At 33.3% G+C, this 21568-nt stretch overlaps 1 protein-coding gene across 2 annotated transcripts in view; it reads right to left on the reverse strand.

Annotated features, from left to right (window-relative positions):
• Positions 1 to 21568, reverse strand: part of LOC106464018 (hemicentin-1-like) — a 164940-nt gene that overhangs the window by 117721 nt on the left and 25651 nt on the right. The window contains exon 2 of one of the 2 annotated variants that reach the window (XM_022391668.1): positions 3288 to 3403. In XM_022391668.1, the coding sequence (XP_022247376.1) occupies positions 3288 to 3375 (88 nt within the window). In that variant the 5' untranslated portion in view covers positions 3376 to 3403. Of the gene's footprint in view, positions 1 to 1590; positions 1906 to 3287; positions 3404 to 21568 lie in introns of those variants that run through there. The other variant, XM_022391669.1, reaches the window with a different exon arrangement.

The raw sequence follows: 21568 nt of genomic DNA on the forward strand, positions 1-21568 counted from the left end.
TCCAACTTTCTATCTTTTGAGGTTCCTGGCAGAGTAGTGTATATTAGTATTAAGTTATGTTCAAAGTCAGGCCCCTACGGATGTTCAGTAGAGGCCCGTGCCACTTCTATCTTTTAAGGTTCCTGGCAGAGTAGTGTATATTGTATTAAGTTATGTTCAAAGTCAGGCCCTCTCGGATGTTCAGAGAGGCCCGGGCCACTTCTATCTTTTGATGTTCATGTCAGAGTAGTCGGCATTTAAAGAGATTGCAGTGAATATTTGTTTAGTTATTCATTTAAACACCATAGATGGTGTTTTCATATTTGTTACTGAAACCTTCACCCACTGGTATTAAACATGAACTAGTTCTAAGCATAAATCCAAGATAATTTTCATAATCAATTCCTCTATATTTTCTAATCCAAGTCAAACTATATTCAATAATAAAAGAATGGGTATTTTGTTTTCCTCTGATGTGAGTTTACTTTCTTACAAGGTATCTGAAGAGAAACCGTTAAAATTTACATTGCTATGTTACTTCCTAAAAATTAACAATACAGCTCTAGATTTAAAGCATTATTACAAGTGATAGGTGACGTTTGTTTCAATTAAATTGTTGTACTTTCTCTACCTGGATTTTGTGCTGTAATGTTTTTGACATCCGGATCAAACCACATCTTTAGATGCTCAACTTAAGTTACAGAATGTCGTTCATCATCCAGTGAAAATGAATAAAACAGCTCCATATATCTTTGGTACATATTAAATGTATGTATTTTACATCAAGTAGAACAAGTGAGATTAAAGCTTTTTGGAAAATGCTTTATATTCGTATTCGCTTACGTGTACAGATATCAAATATTTATTGTTGAAATTAAAATGTGAAAAATTGAGTGTCAGTTGTACTTTTGATAACCACAGTTTCAATTCACCAGTATGTAATTTCCAAACAGTCCAAACAGAACATTTATCTTATTGTTCTCTCAGATGTTATCACAACTGAAAACGAACTACCGAATCTTTACGTGTTATAAATCCTTTATTTAGATCTATTATCAGGAATAATATTGGATATTAGGCTTAAAGAGACTATTTTATCCTCCGTCTGGTATTGAGTTGAATGATACCACATCATATCATGCTACACGGTATTATTATATATTTATTTATTATAAGAATAACTTATACACCGAACAAAAATAAGATATGTTAAACTGTTATATAAAAACATCACAAAATACTAGCATATTGTATAAGCCTCTTTACTAAATAGGCATTACGTTATATTTCATAAAATGTATTGAAATATAAAACCTTCCGTCCTCGATATGATTTTAAAATCAATATTGTTCCTTACTTGTGATTCATGAAAATATTAAATCATTTACCAAGTTTACAGTTCAAATAATAATTCACGTAATTTTGAGTTTGAATAAATGCTACAATATGTTAAAATTAATTTTTGTTTGTTTAACGTTTTCTACATTAGCGTTGTTTAAAATTTAAGCGGCTAAGATGACCCGCAAGATAATGCCAAACGTAAAAGAATGAAAGAGAAAAATAGGAAAATATAGAGGTGTATTTAGTACTTTCAGTAAACGAAATCCTTACCTTCGTCATCCTCTGTACCTATTACTAAAACAAAACTCAAAGCCAAGGCAGCACAGACATGGAAGAAATCGGTAGAAAGCATTGTTTTGCTTATAGGATAGATCTGCTGTCCCTCGGAAAGGTTTAATACATCAAAGATTGATTCGATTCTTCACAGGATATATTAAATTGTAGAGTTCGAAAAATTAACGATTATTTTTTTCCGTGTGAATGTGTATTGTCTAACAATGAATAGTATTATATTCCAAAATTGAATTCGATGTGTTTGTTAACAGACACGACTGGAGATGATGGAGCAGACCCCAGCAGTGACTAAAAGCCCGGCAGACAACGTATTGGCAAGCTGAACTCGCCACACAAATATCCCGCTCTCGTTTTGATCGACCGCCGTCTGGTTGAGCTCACTGTTTGTCAAAGGGGAAGGAAGAGAAACACTATTGCTAGAGGCCCATCCTATAAACCCTTCATTTCACTTGGTCTAGACCGACACGGTAAAGCTTTCATTGTTGAACAGTTTCCCTTATTCATTCTTTCACGTTCTGGAGTATAGCATAGAAAAGTAAAAATAGTGTAACTGCTTTGTCTTGTTCGATATCTTATTCATTGGTACTAAACAATAGTTCTTTAAAACTTTTTTTTGTTCCATTTATTATTTAATTATATCATAGCACTTTAGACCTGTTATTTCAGAAGTCCTAATTTTCTTTGGGGGGAGGGGGCACAATAAAATAACTAATGATCGTCTTTCGTTGATATGACAATCCTTTATTCTGTGCATTGGAATATACATATTTTTCAACTTCACATACGACTTCGTTCTCAGACACCCTATAATAAAATACCGTTTACGTTTATGAACAGAAAGAATGATGTATTTATTCTTCATCTGTTTATTTCACTCTCCGTCTGTCTATATCTCTCTCTTCTTCATTGTTTTTAATGGAAATTCGTTGGTAATAACATTAAATGACCCTACAGAATATTGTATTACACAAACGTCAACCAAAGTTAATGAAGGTAATAAAACTAATGATTATACGATAGTGTACACTAAGTGAACTGTTGGACCCAGCGCTAGATTATTTGACAAATATTAAACATCTATGTTTTCAAAAACAATGAATTTTAAAGAATTTATATCACTTATTTATTAATATTACTATCTTAAATCTAATGTTTGATTACACCACATTCAACATGGTAATCATTGAAACGTTACATATGAGCATATGTGAAACAAACTACAATCTTAGGGGATATCTACGAGATCAAAGATGTCAGTCCCTAACAAGTTAGTGTTTTGAGAGTTAAAAATTTAACAGCTGAAAATAGTCTTTTCTGAAGATAACACTTACATGCATGGTTTATATCTTAATTACCGTTCTAAATATTTGGTATCATAAATTGTTTGTTTGTAATTAAGCACAAAGCTACACATTGGGCTATCTGTGCTCTGCCCACCATGTGTATCGAAACTGGGAATCTATCGTTGTAAGTCCGCAGACATACCGCTATTATACTGGGTGGGGGGGTGGGGGTGGGGGGCGGTATTATAAATGTTTTCATTTTTAGGATATTACTTGTTATTTACTATTTCGTAAACAATGAATTTTTCATAGCTATAAATGTGTATATATATATACTACTACTACTATTAAACTGAAAGCAAGAACATTTCTATAAGAGCTTTAACTTACCAGTTTTTCGAGTCAGTGATGACAGGTAGATGAAACATATATGAAGCAAACATAATCTTCGGGTAATGAAAGACTCAAATAGCATCATCCACCTTCAAGTTGTACTTGTTTATAATCTGAAATAAAAAAAAGCCTTAACATTTATCTTTAATAAATATGAACTTTGAAAGCAAAACTACTTTCAAAGGCAGTTTATAATGAAAGAATTTGTTCCATTGTATTACACATACACTTAATGTCTACAAATTTTGCGAACTATTGAAATTTTCTGTTAAAACAAAGTATATGATTGTTGTTATACATTTTATACTACTTATATCTATTCATCAATTCAACAATCCTTCCATGTTTCCTTTTCTCTATGTTTGTTTGTTTCTCCGTCAAGTTAGCCGTCTCGTAGTTTATATATATAGATTTATAGATATAGTTTAGACATATTTCCTACCCAAAGCCCCCTTGTGACGGGAAGACGAAATATTTTATATGACTTAAAAAAATTAAAAAATAGCTTTAGACTCACCATAGTGTTACTTGAGTCTCATAAGTTTCTCCTCCCGATATTTTTATGAATATCCCTTAGTCTTTAATATACATTCAACTCAGCGTGGATACCAGTACAGTGACTTATCGGTTATTGTGTTATTAAGTAGGGTTCTCTCGTCTTTCCGATTTCCGATTATACCTTATGTAAAACATCAAGTATCAATTTGTGTTTAAGCGCAAAGCTACACAAAGGGGCTGGCTATCTGCGCTGAGCCCTCCGCCAATATCGACCTCCGATGTTTAGCATTATACTCTCACAAGCTTATCCCTAAGCCATTTCGGGGAATAAAATAAATGAGTCATCCTAAACCTTCCAGATAGTTTCAAAGAGGCTAGAATCTGTAACATGTTCAAACATAAGTTTATCATTTTAGTGGTGATTCCTTAGGGTAAGATTAACACCTTCAAGTAAATATTTGAAGAAAAATGCTGTTAGAACCTGGTAGGAACTTCATTATAAACACTCACACAGATTTTGTATTTTAGTATTTTGTATTAAGACAAAACTAAGGCTATTTTTCGCTGTCACTAATTTTTAAATACTGGTCAGAGGGAAGGAAGTCAGTCGGAACCAACCTAACACCATCCATCTGCGTTAAAAGATTGACTGTCACCCATATAAAGAACCCACAGTGTGGGAAATATTGTGTGGTATCACACGTATTGCAACCCGGCTAGGTAGCTCGAAATCCAGGGCTCTACCACAGGTCCAACCCGACCCCAGACTAAGAGAAAAAGTATGTATATACAACTTTTTGGTTGTCTTTTCTGTTAGGCTTAGACTTTTGAATCCTGCTCTACATATTTCCCTATTTAAAGTTCTGTAAACTTATTAACGTATTTAGCAAAACTGTTAGACCAATATGTTTAACGACGTATCTTTTCGTGGTAAAACTAAGATAAAATTATTTGTTTTGTATTTGTGGATATAAAAGACTTAATGTAGATCAACATAAAATATATAACCGTAATTATAATATACACATTAGCTTTCTTAGAATTATTTAATCTAATATTTCATGACAATTAAACAGACGTCAAGGTTGAAAAATGCATTTAAAGTCAAAAACCAGATGGGCTGACTGTCAATATTTTCATTCCTTTGAACATTTTTTGTTGTTGTTGTTCTTTTTTCGATGTAGGCTCAAAAATTTGCTATTTAATCAGCTAATGATGATTAAAACCTTTTTAATTTTAGCAGGTTCAACTTCATCAGTCACTGTTCAACATTATTAAGCCTCGAATGAGTAGCTAGTGAATTCACCTTCTCTGATTAATGTAAGTTTTAAAAAAAATGTAATTGCCAATGAAAAACTAAGAAATAGAAAAAAAGTGGCATGTGATACGACGAATTCCATACATGAAACATTAACAATGCTTTTTCTAATGGAAAGTTGAAAAAAAAATGTTATATTTCAGTAATTCTGACTGCCACATAGGTTGTGCAATATCATTTAAATGAAAACTATAAACTATTCATATGAAAAATCTGGAGTTTTTATAAACTGTGGTAGTTTAGAAACTCCAATAAACTTCTTAGCTTTTATACATCTTTGAAGAAGATATCAGTCTATCATAATGTTTCACCAGAAATATCTCGTACAATTTTTTATACATGTAAATATATTCTTTAGTTACGTTTGTGAAGCTTTTTAGTTATCATAAAAATGTATTTTGTTTAAAATTCATTGCAGAATTGAGGGACAATTGTACGTTTCACAAATACATCATTTATTCACGACCATTGTTTGGCCAGTAAATGCATCATCATGTGCAGACTGAAATGTTTTGTAACAGAGTTTATACATAAGAACCGGAAGTGACTTTGAAATTCACCTAGAGACAAGCGGGATAAGAAGTGGGGTGGAGCTTAAGTAAGTTTTGTGGTTTAAAACATTTTCTGGATATGTTTTAAACTTCTATTTATTTATCAAATTTCCAGACTAGCTAGTTTGTTTGTTTTTTACCTTTTTTTCACAGCTATGTAAAATTTTGCAATTTTTTTCAGAATCAGATTAGTGTTTTGTTTCAATAAGGAGGGATGCAAAAGTTGAATCCATTTTCCGGAAAAAAAAGTTCTAAAAGACAAAACCAACTTCTAGTCTTGCAAGAAACCGAAGCTCTACGTTATTACGGATAATTTAGCACTGCTAGCTAGATGTAGCCTTAATTCCGCGTCTTCAAAAAAATAAAAAAAAGACGTAGAAATCATTTCTTTTAATTTAAGATGATGGTGGATGCATATTTTCTAAAAGAAAGTTACTCAGTACTGGAGCGTTTTTATGATAATGAATGTAAAAGCAGAATCAAAATTTTTTAAATTAAAACCTATATTCATTATATATCCATTGTTATAAGATAATGTCAATCACATTCTACAATTCATTGACATGCGCCCCAAACATTCGAGGGTCATCCATGACAGTCATTCAGTCCATGCTCTGTGTACACTGGTCTAACATAAGCATGTATCAGCTGTAAAATTGAAGTGAAACTGAGATTTTAAAATGATTCAAATTTCCCAGGAAAATCTCAAAACAAAAAAAGACAAGTGAATAGTGCATGTTTCATTCAAACAAAAAGTCATGGGATTGGATGAGTGAAAATCAGCCAATCGAAGTATGGTATTACGGATTGGCTGCAAGTGTTTCCAAGTGTAGTTAGCAGAATATGGATCTTTCCAAACCTAAAGTACAGTTGATTTGACATATGTTTAACTAGTAGACTTCAGATATCTGTTGATTCTTATATGCCGTAAACGTAGGGTATATATTCAGAAACTAAATCAGTTGCAAGTACACACTGTGTCAGTATACAGACACTGAGAAACAGGCTTCAAGAGGCCGCACTTAAGCAATGACCAGAAATAATGACAGTATGGTATGTAAGCATGCCATGCATATTTACATCCTTATTTTGATATAGTATTTTAGAGAAACAGTTATTCTAATATCTGCAGTTTTCACATAACACTGTTCAAGAAAGTCATTAAATCCCTTTCGTGAAAGCTATCTTTATTCTTTGTCATTATCTTGGGATAACACTTGGTTTGCTCATATGAGGAGGTTTGTAAAGATGCTCCTTCTGATTGAATGTGAAACAGCAGTATTCTTCAATGATAGGTTAGATGATGCCTCGAGGTTATAACTTTCTTTATATTTGAATGAAAATGTTCAGCTACATGTGTGGCGCTTGTCGTTCTAAATAAGCCTGGCGTTATTGAGTTATCTAAGTAATGCTAGGGTTAATCAATCTAGCATATAATCTCAATCTTGTCAGTCTAATTAAAAATCTTCATTGAGTGCAATTTAAATAATTTAGCTCAGTTGTTCCAGTAAACGTCCAGTGTCCAAAGATAATACACTCACTTGTTTATTTTCTAAATATTAAAGTTTGTCATCGTGCCTTACATTGCATCTAGTTTCTTTATTTCCTATTTTCAAACTCAACCAGTTTTAGAGATATTCAAAACTGCCATGTAATACATATCTCGTTCCAATATCCCATTATTCTGTAGATCTATCTTGTCACTCAAGGATACCACAAAGCGGAAACAAGGAGAATATTTTTGTGCTGTGACCACAAAACATCTTACTGTAGGTTTTTTATTTTCTGCTGACGTATATATTATCCTTAAAAAAGTTCATTCTAATGGAAATTGCATTTTCCACAACTCAAAGGATTAAGGATAAAGAGTAAGAGTTGGCCACTTAAAGGGGATAATTGTTTGTGAAATTTGTTAGGTACTCACGTAGACATCAGACTTTTCTCAATTCTGTGAAAGTCCATGACTATCTCATTGTAGCCAAGGGCCCAAGAAGAAGAACTGCTGATGTCTGGTGCATTCAAATTGGCCATGCACACTCTCTCCTTGAGAATCAACCTATAAATCTGACGAGTTTAAGATTGAGCAGGATAGTGTGAACAGGTCTGCCAGATCTTTGCTAGCCAGAAAAACCCAACCCCAGCTGTTGGCAAAGCCACTGAGAATGGTTAATGAAACGAGATTGTAGATGCCATTAGTTTATGATATCCACCAACAGGAGTCATTTCACCAGTAGGGGAGACGATGGGTATCAAATGTGAAGATGGTGAACCATGGGACAGTTGGTGAGCCTCTTCGAGCTGAGAGGTATAAGACCATGCGACCATGGACCACAAATTGCCTACCAATGGCAACTCATTGTCCTGCTTCTCTGGAACGCAAGTCCAACTACATGCATAAGAGTAGAATTCTTAGAGTTTGCATACCATAATATTCCTGCGATGGCGAAAACAACTTGGTGAGCATGGGTCTCTATCAGTGAGGCATGACAGATCTTACCTCAACATTCAAGTTTCTGCAAAAGAAAATTGGACTGTTTCCTGAAGCATTTCAGACAGGTAACTTCTTGGAGTGGCTGGTATCCAGAACAGGATGCACGATGTCTGATTTTGAGTCTGGATGGCTTAAACTATATGCTTGAGAAAGATGCAATTTTGGACCCGTGATACAGTAAGAGTCATGTTGTACCAAAAGTTGAAACCAATGGAAAATCAAGAAATATATTAAGCCAAGTTCAACGTTCAGATGGCCTGGCATGGTTAGGTGGCTAGGGCGCTCGACTTGCAATCTGTGGGTTCGACACACCAAACATGCTCGCTCTTTCACCCGTGGGGGTGTTATAATTTGACGGTCAATCCCACTATTAGTTGGTAAAAGAATAGCCCAAGAGTTGGTGATAACTAGCTGCCTTCCCTCTAGTCTTACACTGCTAAATTAGGGACGGCTAGCGCAGATAGCCCTCGTGTAGTTTTGTGCGAGTTCCATAACAAAGAGCCCCCAGTGGCACAGCGGTATGTCTGCGGACTTACAAGGGTAGAATCCGGGTTTCGATAACCGTGATGGGCAGAGCACAGATAGCCCATTGTGTAGCTTTGTGCTTAATTACAAACAAACAAGGCTCAGAAGAGAGATATCTACACAAATAATCTGCATCATTCGCGTCTAAGGGTAATCAATCAACTTAATATCCTGGCACTGAAATGCAAATGCAAAGGTACCCATTGAATTGGCAGGGCTATCCCTTTCATCCCATGGTTTATAAGTTGCAGACTAGAAGAGAGGAGCAAAGCATTTGTTTTGTCTGTGGAGCATTTGGTCATTTTCAAGTGATCTGTCCATACGTTGTCATGCAGCAAGATAAATAAGACCATCATTTTCAATTAATGGCTCAGCGGGTGTAGGATAGTCAACAACAGGTGGCTAGCACTGCCATTATATCTTTGGTAAACTGTTGTAACCCAGGTCAGGGCAGGCCAATTATTGAAAGTGTGAAATGGATGGCTTGCAACTAGAGGTTTAGTGGTCAGCCCAGCTTTCTCAGGCTATGTAGATCAAATGGTATATGACTGTAAGAGTACAAAGACGAGAAACAGAGTTCCTGGTTGATACAGGAGGGATCATAATACTGGTAGATCCTGCAATATACTATATTTAAAGCAAAACCACCACTTTGGTCAACTTTATTCTGGCAAATGGAGATATACTAGAAGTGAATTTCTGGCTGTGTCTAGAAGATATTGCTCGTAGAATAAAAGTAGTTGTCGCATAACTCAATTCTAGCATGAAAATCCTTGTGATGGACATACTGTGGATCTTATTAGCTAATTTTGCCTGTGTTCTGTGGGAGGTTATTTAATACCAGTCAGGCTATGCCTTGGAATAGTGGACGTTTTAAGTGCATGCGGGAGAGAATGTCATAGTACCCCTATGTATACAAGCGGTGTTCAATGTTATATTTCAGGTTATGTCTAATACATCGGTGCAGAGTAATGTAGTTATGGTACCCAGAAATGAAAGAAACTATTTCCTGTTTAAAAGGAAAACAGTATTAACTAGCTTGAGCAGGTATTTGTCCTGGTAGAGATGAGGTCCCAGTGTTGACTGGTAATTATAATTTATCAGTTATCTAGTTTCCAACTACAATGATCATTTCTGCACAGTGAGCACAGTAGACATAACTAAGACTAGGTCGCGATGCTAAGATGGTTTCTTTCTGCCCCTCGTGAGGGGAAGTATGTGGGTACCAAATCATTTGAGATTTCTAGTTGAGGATTGTGCAAACAATCTAGATTCAGTCCAGCTGTAGCATTTTACTGGTTTGTTTACTGGATATTTTTATGTATCTGTGAGACCAATTGTGTGTCACACAACATCGCATCGATAAAGGTGACTCACGTCTGATTAAGCAATCATCACAAAGGCTTCCCTGAAGCACTAGAGATGTAGTTCCAAGATACAGTGAATGTTAAATTCAATAATACATATTTCAGAATGTGCTTTGTTATCTCCAGTATTGATTGTTAAGAATAGAAATGGTGTATTTAGGTTCTGAATTAATTTTCGATTGGTGAGCATAAGTATAGATGTCTTTCTCTTATCACAAAGAGAGGAATGTTTCGACACATTGAAAGGTTCCCATTGGTTCGACACTTTAGACTTGGCATCTAAATGCTAGCAAGATGAGCAGGGGGATGAGAGCAGAACTGAAACTGCTTTTAGCACAAGAGATGACTATTATGAGTTTGTGTCGTGCCTTTCATCGTGATGGATTACTACACAACTGAGCAGAGATAAATGGATTGTTCATCAAACATACTCATGATTCTAGTTTTCTGTAGATGTACTGGAGTGGGCATCCCACAATTTCCACCATAATTAATATGTTGAGTATTTAAAGTCATATTAGTTGATAAACATAGGCTTGGATATCAACAGTTAGAAAAGGCAGTCATTTGACAGAAAAGATGCTGTAATAAGACAGTGAAAAATTGAATGTACAAGTGTAGAGAGTGTATGTGTCACTGGTATGGAAAACTCTGATTCAGTTGTACAAGATCTTATCTTGTGTTGTTACAAGCTGGTACGAGACACAACAGTCAAGAGACATATAAAATATATGTTAACCAGCTGAGTCCTCTGTTACTGACAAATCTCTAGTGAACTACTCAACCAAGAATTTGAAGAGGAGACTGATGAAAATGAGTATAAAGTTATATCCTATTCCAATTTAGAAGATGAGTAGGAAAGAGAAAAAATAAAGAACACTCATCTAACTTTTATGACAAGACAGATGAGAAAGTGCTTGATCTAGAGACATGAGACATCTCGGATGGTTGGTCAAAACACCACCAACAGCCTTGAGATCAGTATGGTTGAGATTAATCATGATTATCATATGGTCGAGAAATGAATAATTAAAAGGGAGTGGTGATCCTCGCTTTCCGAGCTATTCAATGATGTTCGTGCACAATGTATGCACTATATGATGTGATTTCTGCTTGATTATCATGAAACTAGAATGGCTAGATCTAGAAGATATAATGGTTAATGCATCAACAATTTATATAGCTGAGGATGACAGTTAGAAGTTCGAAAACTCAACTGAAAGAGGTTGTGACTTTTGCTCTTCAATATCGGGTTTTATTATGTGATATAATGTATGCATTACATTCTAAGGTTACTACTTGATTAGCTAGAGTTCGGATAATTTGATAATCTTATGTTGTGGCGTAGATGTTTGGACCAAAATGTTCCGAGAACATAACTTCTTGGCAGATTTAGGAAAGCCAGCATGTTTATATATATGCTCTAAAGATTTGTCACAGAAGGAATGAAGAATCAGAAACCGATGTACAGAAATGGTTGGAGATTGTAACCGTGGAACAAAGTCTTCCATGTGTGGTTGCTTTCCAGTTATTGTTTTGTTTTATTTTGATTATATTTTATTTTAAATAATTAAAATATTTTGGGGGAAAGGCAACAACTTTAGAGAATTTAGACACTTTATATCCACTATTCACACCTTAAATGTTCGCTATCAATTCATGATATCAAAATATTGATAACATATCGATAAATATTCATAAAGACAGTCTGTACTCGTTTAAGATAAATACGAGAAATCTTCTACAGTTTACTCTATTTTCTATTTTCAAATGAGTGGTTGAAAATTATTTTCGTGAGCAACTCAGACTTTTTAAAAATATTTCCTTTTTTTTGAAGATCTATCTACTTCACAGTCTGTATTCAATAATTTAAAACACGGTACGTAAGATACAACATATAAAGCACTAAGTTTCCCCTCCCCCCCAAAAAAATAATCAAATGTGCTCCCAAAGAAAACAAACATCGGTGATATTAGATACAAATGTTTTGTTTTGGAAAAACTCAGTCAAAACTAGAACCGTTCACTTTGATTTATAAAATTGCTTGGTAACCAAATAAAATAGTGTCCAGAATGTTATAGAGTCTGGATTGTTTAATGACTCGTTTCGAAAAACTGTTCAAGCATATCAGAATGAAAAAAGCAAAACAACATTCTCGTTTATAGCGTACGGTAGGTTACCATTTTAGATCTCTGTTCTATTTTTTTTTTTACTTTGTCCATTTTGAAAGAAAATTATCTTTAAAGTACTCAGTATTAATTTTGACTGTAAATAAGCCTAATGTTTTGGCACATGGACGAAATAATATATTTTGAGAAATTCTATGAACAGTGAGTGGTATATATATATGTATAGTGTTATTTTCCATTAAATCCTTAAAGTATACCCTGTGAATGCATTGGGATCCTGATGAATATTTTAAGATAGAAATTTAAAATAACCTTGTTATAATTTCCATTCTGTTGTGCATTTCCTTATGAACAAACTGTAAAAAAAGTAATACTGAAGTTACCGCTCTCGTTTAAATACATATAGTTTGTCATTAACAGAAGTATTTAGAATAGAACTTGATCAATCCTATAATCATGTCACTTTCAGAATGATAGTTTTGAAAGTTATTGGCATAAAGGAAGTTATATGTGTACATCCCAGAGGCCACAGCATTTCCTCTGCACAGCAAGGAATATCAACGTTAAGGAATTTAATATTCGTATTTTTATTCTTTTTATTATCTGTTAATCTAGCAAAATTTGAATGATTCTTGCGTTTGTTTAACTTTTTTTATTTTGGTAGATAAGTTTATGAAGTATTAACATAATTTTTTCACTGCTTTCTTGTTGAAACCTTGATTGAACAAAAGTGAGTCTTTACTAGTTAGCATACTGTTGATAAAAACATTATTTTATTTGTGTATAGTACTTTTCTTTTTTGTTTATTATTAAATCACAAAACTACACAATGGGATATATATATATATATATATATACTCTGTCCAAAACGAGTATTGAATCCCGAATTTAGCGTTATAAGTCCTCATACTTACAGCCGATTTGATTGTTTCTCTCTCTCTTTTAGTCATAAAATAACTTAAAAATAACTTTTGGTTTGTTATTAGAATATTAAGAGTTAGCTAATGTGCACATTTCACAGAATTTATTCTCTTGTAGTCAAACCGTTAAATATAAAGAATTAAAAACAAAAACAGTAATATATTATATTATCGACCATGTTTTACTACGTATTAAAACTCCATATTTTCATGCAAAATCGGGTAAACGTATTAAGTCTATTACTAGTAAAAGCAAAGAAAGAACAATAACCTCAAATTTCATACACATAGAGATAAATGTATACATTCCTCTTTCTATTTCAATGTGTAATATACACTTAATTTAATTGAGTAATTAGAAAGACGTAGATTTTGTTTGTATAGTTTTGTCACTTTGTAGCCTTTTTACCAGCCTCTCCCTAATGTATAAAATTGATATTAGTTGATATGAGTTTTTAAATATGATAAAAATAAAAAATAAAAAAAATATTTCAAATGGTATGTTATAATAGGAGAAAAAGTGTCTCAATTTTGATATTATTCTAAACTAAAATTTATCATCAGGTGAAAGTTGAGTATGCATAAAAATATACAGTCGTTAATTAAAACATATTCGTCTAAGTTTAATAAAAAATATATATGAAAACATTACATATAGGGGAATTATCATTCCTCACACAAAAGTTTTGTATTACTAGTGATACACTAAGCTTAAAATCATACCTTCCTGACTATTCCTCTTATATTATCAATCTACGGTTTAATCGTTCAACATCGTAAAAACCTTAATGTAAGTTGAACGTTGGATCATCGATATGATGTAACAAATTTGAAAGGCACAATACGTGTACTTGTATCATTTACACATCTGATTTTCAGCTGCAGGACAGTTCATAGTCACTTTTGCCAGTCGAATAACGGAAGCGCTAACAACGTGAAGTTATTTTACGAGATGTCTGATTGATGTTTTATCCGAAACTAAGTAAAAAAGAACAAATAAGATGAATTTTGAGATTTTTCTCGTTTTACCAATTAAAGTTGTGCATAACGCTTTAGCGTAGCTTTAAAATATTTGTGAATTTTTATCTTATAAATATTTAGCATTTTCTTTAACTTGGGTTTATCTAGTAACTATATTTGTCTGTACTTTGAGTTAAAATGTAACACTGTTATTACAAATTAACCAATTAAAATAGGACTTGATCTCTCTCATAACTTGAATGGAAGTAAAAATGTGGAAAGTGAACCACAGTAAAACCGGAATATGTTAGCTATATCACTAACCAGATTTTACGAATATAAACGTAAATCGTCACCAAAACAAGAAATATAAACTTCTGCTTTTTGAAAGGACGTAACCTAATAACCAGCAGTAGCATCTAAATATTTTTTCCCAGTTAGGTGAAACATTGTATTTTAAAACTAATAAGTAAAATAGGTGATATATTCTAAAATATCCAATTTTATTATTTATTGTTCAAAACGTTATTATTTTTACCTCCTTAAAACGCGTAAGGGTGGAGGTTTCGGTATATGAAGGTTATGTGTGAATCTGTTTATTTGTAGGAACATATTAGCAGTGTATCATCAACCTATGGAAAAAAACAAATTCTGTAAAATCATGCTTCCTTTCAGGAAAGACCAGCGGAGTTTCAGAGAACTGAAGAGGCCTAAAATACTTATCTCTAGCTATAAAGAAATATAATTAATTATAATATAATAAATATAATAATATTTTATTATATACAAGAACACATTTTTAACGAGATTAAATTGGTAACGAATATATTAAATAAAAGTACTTTCAACTGTAAAAACGTTGTGTTAACACCATGGTACAAAATAATACACGCACAACTTTTTTTCCTTCTGGTAGAATGGAAGAAAAGTTTATTACAAAAGCAGATATTTTATTAATTAATTTAGCTTACTTTGCCATGAAGATTAACTTATTTAAGTATTAGATAAATTATCCTGAAAACTAAAAATTCATTCGTTATTAAAACAGTATGGTTCTTAAAATCTACAATTATTCTGCAAAAGGGCATATTTAGGAAATATTCAATAACATCAATAAGATTTTTTATTACTTTATATGATATGCATGGCATGAAACTGTATTTTATAACAATTATATTATTCTTTGTTTTGAAGTTAAGCACAAAGGTACACAATGGGCTACCTGTGCTCTGCCCACTACGGGTATCGAAACCCGGTTTCTAGTGTTTTACGTCCACAGACATATCGCTGTGCCACTGGGAGATATAACAATTATGAAAAAGTTTCCACTGAAATTTTTGTTATAAATCACATATCCAAAGAAATCAAAATGGAGAAAATAAAAATTTCCAAATATTGTGTAATATCTAATTCTAGTTAGGGTTAGTTATCGTATTTTTAAATTATTTAAGTAATTATATTCTCATTAGATATTTCTCGACGGTACTGAAAACAATGTGTTCCGTTTTAATAGTTATTTTTGATTATTTCAACATTAGATAATTAACTAGCTGTAACTAGAAGTCGTTTATTTAACGGATTATTTCCACTACGCTTTAAAAAATACAACTTTTGAATGAGATTTTCTTTGAGGTTTTTTAACTACATGATTTTATAATTTGATATTTTTCACTTGAATGACACCTTAAGCGCGCAACACCTGGACATAGCGACCAAATCAGAGAACCGTAAGGTTCAGGCGTAGCCATCCCTAATTTCACACTGTTAACCTGAGTAGGTAGCAACCAATAAGTAACACTTACCGCTTTAGCAGTACTCACTATTACAGTTTTGAATCAATAAAACAGTATACAGCTAGAATGTGACATTCTTCTCGTTAACCGGGCACTGGTAATGGATTGGCGCCTTACCAGTGAAAGTGGGTTTTCTCGGGGTACTCCCGTCCTCCCCCCCTCACACACACAACAAATTCTTGGCATACGATTTTTAGATTCCCGCCGCCCTGAAGGAACTTAAGTTCTAAATTGGCCAATTATTTTATTAAACTGGTCAGTGTGTCTGCTTCACACTCATACCCATTGTTATTATTCACCGAATCACTTAAGCCCTTTCTACTTCCTCATAACCAAGTCAGTTCACTTCCTAATCCTCGAGTGGGGCAAAGGAGGATTAATTAATCTTCGATCACCCACTGAGGTTTAATTATTTTGATAAATAATTTCATCGAAACGGTACTTTAGATCTAACTATTTGGATTATCAACCTAGAGCTCAACTACTATCACAGTGAAACTAAATGTAGAGCATGTTAAGCGGCATATTACAGCTGTTTCATGAACTGGTTGTAATTAATAATATAAAACAATGGACTATTTTCAATTCATTACTTTACTTCAAAATTAATGTTATTTGAAAAAACAAAACATTTTCAATCAAACGTTCAATGTTAATAAGGGTATCGAATTATATTAAACCCTTGCAATACGTTATAACATGCGAATAAATTCGGACAAATATGTTTTAAAACATGGAGAACGCCAAGTTATCTCGAGCAAATTACGGAAGAAGCTTATAATGCAGTATGAAATTAATAATCTACTATTTCTCAATTTGAAAAAAGTCGTGATTAGTAATATGATTTTTTTTATATTCCTGTGAACTCCCAGTGGAGCATAGGGCCGCAACAACACCTCCCAACGGAAGTTGTTGTTGCAGTTACTTGTAGCAGGTTGGTTTTTACGGGGTGGAGTTGCTAGCCCCGCGCCCAACCCTCCTCCTTCTTTCACATCCTGGACTTGGGACCAGGCAAAGGCGGAGGTTGGCATGTTTGGTGTGACGGGGATTCGAACCCGCGACCCTCAGACTAACCACCTGGCCATGCCGGGCCAGTAATATGATTAGTGATTAACAATATGACTCAGTTTGTAAAGATTTTTCAGTTGGTCAGTGGTAAGTTTACTGACTTACAACTATAAAATCTGGCGTTCGATTTCCCTTGGTAAACAAAACACAGATAGCCTATTGTGTGACTTTGCACTAATACAAACATCTTGTACAAAATACAATTACAAACAAAATGTCAAAATAATATCCAATTGTATAAAGAGCAAATCGCATTAAAATACTGTATATTATGCGCTGTTATGCCAGTTTTACATGTGGTGTTTATATGCTGCGACCATACAAATGCAATTTTAATAAAACAGATTTTTCTTTTAACTGGTATAATAATTACATGCAAAAAATAGTATTGAACTCAAGAACTGTTTGTTTGTTTTTAATTAAGGACAAAGCTACATAATAGGATATCTATACCGTGTCCACCACGAGTATTGAAACCCGATTGTTAGGGCTATAAGTCCGCACACTTGCCGCTGAGCCTCTGGATGGGCTAGCTCAAAGATACATGTCCAAATTGTTATGACACGCAATAAATTTGATACTTACTTTTGCAATTTCTGAAACTGGACAGATGGATTTTACTTTATTTTATTTTTTTTTACTCACCAATGAAGAATTAAATTAATATATACAATTTCGTGATTTGAAACAAGTACAGTGAGTAAAAGATAATCTTTTATTTTTCTCTTGACCTCTGGATAGAAACATAGCTCATTTTGCTTCTTTCAGCAAAATTCACCAAATCGAAAACACTGCCACGCCCGGTTCACTTATAATTCGAGGTGAGACCTATTGCGCTTACGAGACTATGGCAATAATAATCACATAAAGAAGAAACTAGTAACAAAGTAGCATGCATCAAATGGTTAAAAAAAATAAACGTTGTTCTTGTTCTGTTTCAACTTACGTATACCACAAAAGTGAAAAATTCAACTGATATAACATATACATTCATTCCCTTTCAAGTGAGATAACACTTAATCTTTCAAAATTTTCATTCTTGATTAAATTCCCATGTTTTTTCGATGATGTAAAAATGTTGATCTGCGGCCACATCTTGTCATCAGCAGCAATATGGCTGAATAACATTATTCAACTTTTCAGTGAGCAGGAAAATCTAGATCTGGATTAACCTCCGTAGATTCATGATAATGGCAAATATTTTCGATAGACATAAAGTAGGTCCTCATTAATATTCTAAAAACATTCATTATATCAAGGTTTTTTTTTTGACGTGGATGGTTTTTAATAACCCCTCCTCTCTGGCGATAACCAGTTAATTTCAGCAGCTAAATAACTCTCCATTGCCAAGAAAGCCTATATAATTTAAGATTTATAGCTAGAAGCAAGGATATCATCACCAATTGCCCACTCAGCTACTGCAATATTTTTATATCTAGACAAATTATACCTTTCTTTTCAAAGATCATGAACCCAAAAATAAATCAAATGCAAGTGTAATTATGGAAAAGTATCCTTCTACTATATTGCTCCAAACGTACACCAGCTGTTACACTTCTATAATATGTAAAGCGTTCTACATTAATAAACGTCATCATAATGGTACGTTTAAAGGTCTGTCAAAATTCTAAGCGGATGAATATTTAAAGTGATAGAAATGTCCTGTCCTATCAAAAAACCTTTTCTTGGTCCAAACTGATGATCTTAAGACTAAATAAATTCCTATAAACACTTGAGTTACAACAAAAAAACGAACGTCTGAGAATATCATGGCTAATAGATAGATAATATGTTTTAGGATATAAAAGCTCTTTCGATGACGTAACATGGCATTTAGTGACAATATATGCGTGATTTTACTTCAATGTAAGATTGAGAGTAATTTAATTCACAGCATTGTTTACTGGTCCATTACGAGTTTCCGGTAAAAAATAATGCAAAATATCATTTTTACATTATTTACTGTATGTCTCCGGTATAAATATTAACATTGTATTTATTTCAGTATTCCAGAGCAAAGCCACATTGGGCTATCTGCTATGTCCACTGCGGGGAATCGAACCCCCTAAAAATATTATGTGTTACTCTCTTATGACCGAACTGATTTTGTAACACCTATAAATTTCCTGAAACATCATCTGAATTTAAAATATTCAATATATATATGAACTATATTACAATAGTAAATTAATGATGTAAATTTCTGTTTCATATTACATATTCATATTACTACTAATATGCGTGTGGCATTAGGTAACAATAAAACTGATAATATTTGGATCAGTAAGAAAAGTGTAAAATATACGCTGTTGTGCGCTACTGCTAAAGACGTGTTTTGCTCAATGACAGAGCTAACCAGGCAGGCTGGAATACGACGTTAAAATCCTCCGATAAGACAACAGTAAGTCTACGATCTTACAACACTAAAATCCTTAATCTCGCAGTCTCAATTTTCGTCATTATCATCGTAAAGTTTGTTTGCTAACATAAATATCCTTCACATGTACAATCTGGGGATTCTCCCTTCCACTAGAAGGTATATCCATGTAAACAAACCCTGTCATCTCTATGTCTGTGTGTTCGGTTGTTGCCTACAATTTTAGATTTATCTCAACTAAACTCCCGAGAAGTATCATAGGAAGTCGGTTTTTCAGTCTGGTCTCCAATGGCGTTCCCCCCAGCGAGAGGCACTGTCTGTTATTGGGTCCGATTTTCACGCCTATATTTTTTGAATGATCTTAACAGAAATTGAAATGCACCTTTAGGGACCCTCTATGGGAGTGACATAAGTTGCCAGAGTTCGGATTTGTCTCCATAAGTCACCCTATATGTTTGTTCCCAACTATTATATTTATCTCCATCAGACTTCGAAAACCATTTAGGGCACTCCGAAGAGTGATATGGAGAAGGACTGGTATTCGGATCTGAACCCCCATATCATTTCCTAGGGGATTCTGTCTGTGGGTTCGTTTTTCACGCAAGTAATTTTTGACCAATCTCAACCAAACTTGGTACGCACCCATAGAACTTTTAGAGGAGTGACACAGGAGGTTCAGTGTTTGGTTCTAACTCATGTCTTCCTCGTGCGTTGCACAGATGCGTATGCTAATTGACAATGTTACAAATAGGTTTATTTTATTCTGTCAATTTTAATTAAGTGGAGTTTGAACTACAAAAGTAACCGCTTAGAACCTTTCTAAACAATTGTGCAACTTGAAGTCCAATTATTGTTCTTTGGATAATAAATTAGAGTTAAAAGATAGCTACAACGAAAAAAGAAAAATTGCTATAGACAACTGGCTAAAGCTTTGTACATGGTGTAATGTGACATGAAAGAAATATCGAACTGTTTTGATTTTTGTACCAATTTGAGGTTTTAATTTTTTTATCTCTCAACATGACTGATACAGCGCTAAACTAAAGCAATGCGTCCATGCCAAATAAAATTTCTCGTTTTTTGTGTTTTATATTGAAAATGCTAACCACTAAATATAACGTATCTAACAACTTCCAAATGTTATTCGATAAATTGATTTTCTCTAGTAGATTTTGTCATAAAGCATTTATTTTGTTTTTTTGAAAGTACTGAGTTATGATAAGAACATTTATTGCTTCAGGATATCCTTACTATTCGTATGAAGATAATGTTTCTCTGGCTGCTTTGTTTTATTGGTGAGCAGAAATAAGAGCTACGTCACAGAAACGTATTGTATGTATAATCTTTTCTACACTAAAATAGGATAAACTCTGTTATGAGTACGACATATTTCAAGTTAACTTGATCAACAAAGCTTTCACATGTATTTCTTAAGTCTATTCTGTCCTATACAATAATTTTAAAAGTTTGTATTTATTGTTTATCCAGTTTTGAATATTTCAGTCACACTGAAAAACTGGATGGAAATGACGTTATCAAAACAAGAAAGTGAACTCAAGAAAAAAGCACTTTTCTTTAAAACAATATCGTACAGACTGTAAAAAATTTATATACTTCAGCTAAGTAAAAATAAAAAAAAGACTGCTAAACAGATTATTTTCAAATATATTTTTACGAAAACTTAAACGTGACTTTTTCTATGTTTTTCATTGAATTTGTTGGTTTTTTTTCCCTTAATAGCGTCAGAAAGCTAGAATTTTTATCAGCTATGTCTATTATTTCTTCCACTTGTTGTCTCTCCTATTTTCTAACGAACACGCAGATATGAAACCTACAGATATTGAAATAAATGAGAAAAAAGGACCTTAATCAATTTTTTTGATTTGAAGTAATATGAAATTATATTAATAAAACATATCACATCATGTATATTCCTACTTGCATATGTATTTTCAATGAGTAACGTGGATTACTAAACATTTAATTTTTAGAACATAAATTTAGTATCTATGATGATGAAAATACTGCGTCTGGCTCCGTTATTAAGAAATAACTTGCACTAGCAAATGTTTTTTGTTCTGGGCAAAACACGCAGCAGTTCCCAGTGAAAGTAAGGTTCCGAAACGGTAGTTAACATCCTCTAATATGCTATTCTTTGTGGAAAAATAACGTTCTAAAATGCGTGTATATGCGTTTATGGAAGAAGAAAAAAGAAAGAGATACTACAATGTTTTATACGTTCCGACAGGAGGAAGTGTTTTCAATTTTCAAACTAAATTTG

Source organism: Limulus polyphemus, unplaced genomic scaffold (genome assembly GCF_000517525.1).
Source record: "Limulus polyphemus unplaced genomic scaffold, Limulus_polyphemus-2.1.2 Scaffold1542, whole genome shotgun sequence".
In the NCBI taxonomy this organism is placed as follows: Eukaryota; Metazoa; Arthropoda; class Merostomata; order Xiphosura; family Limulidae; genus Limulus; species Limulus polyphemus.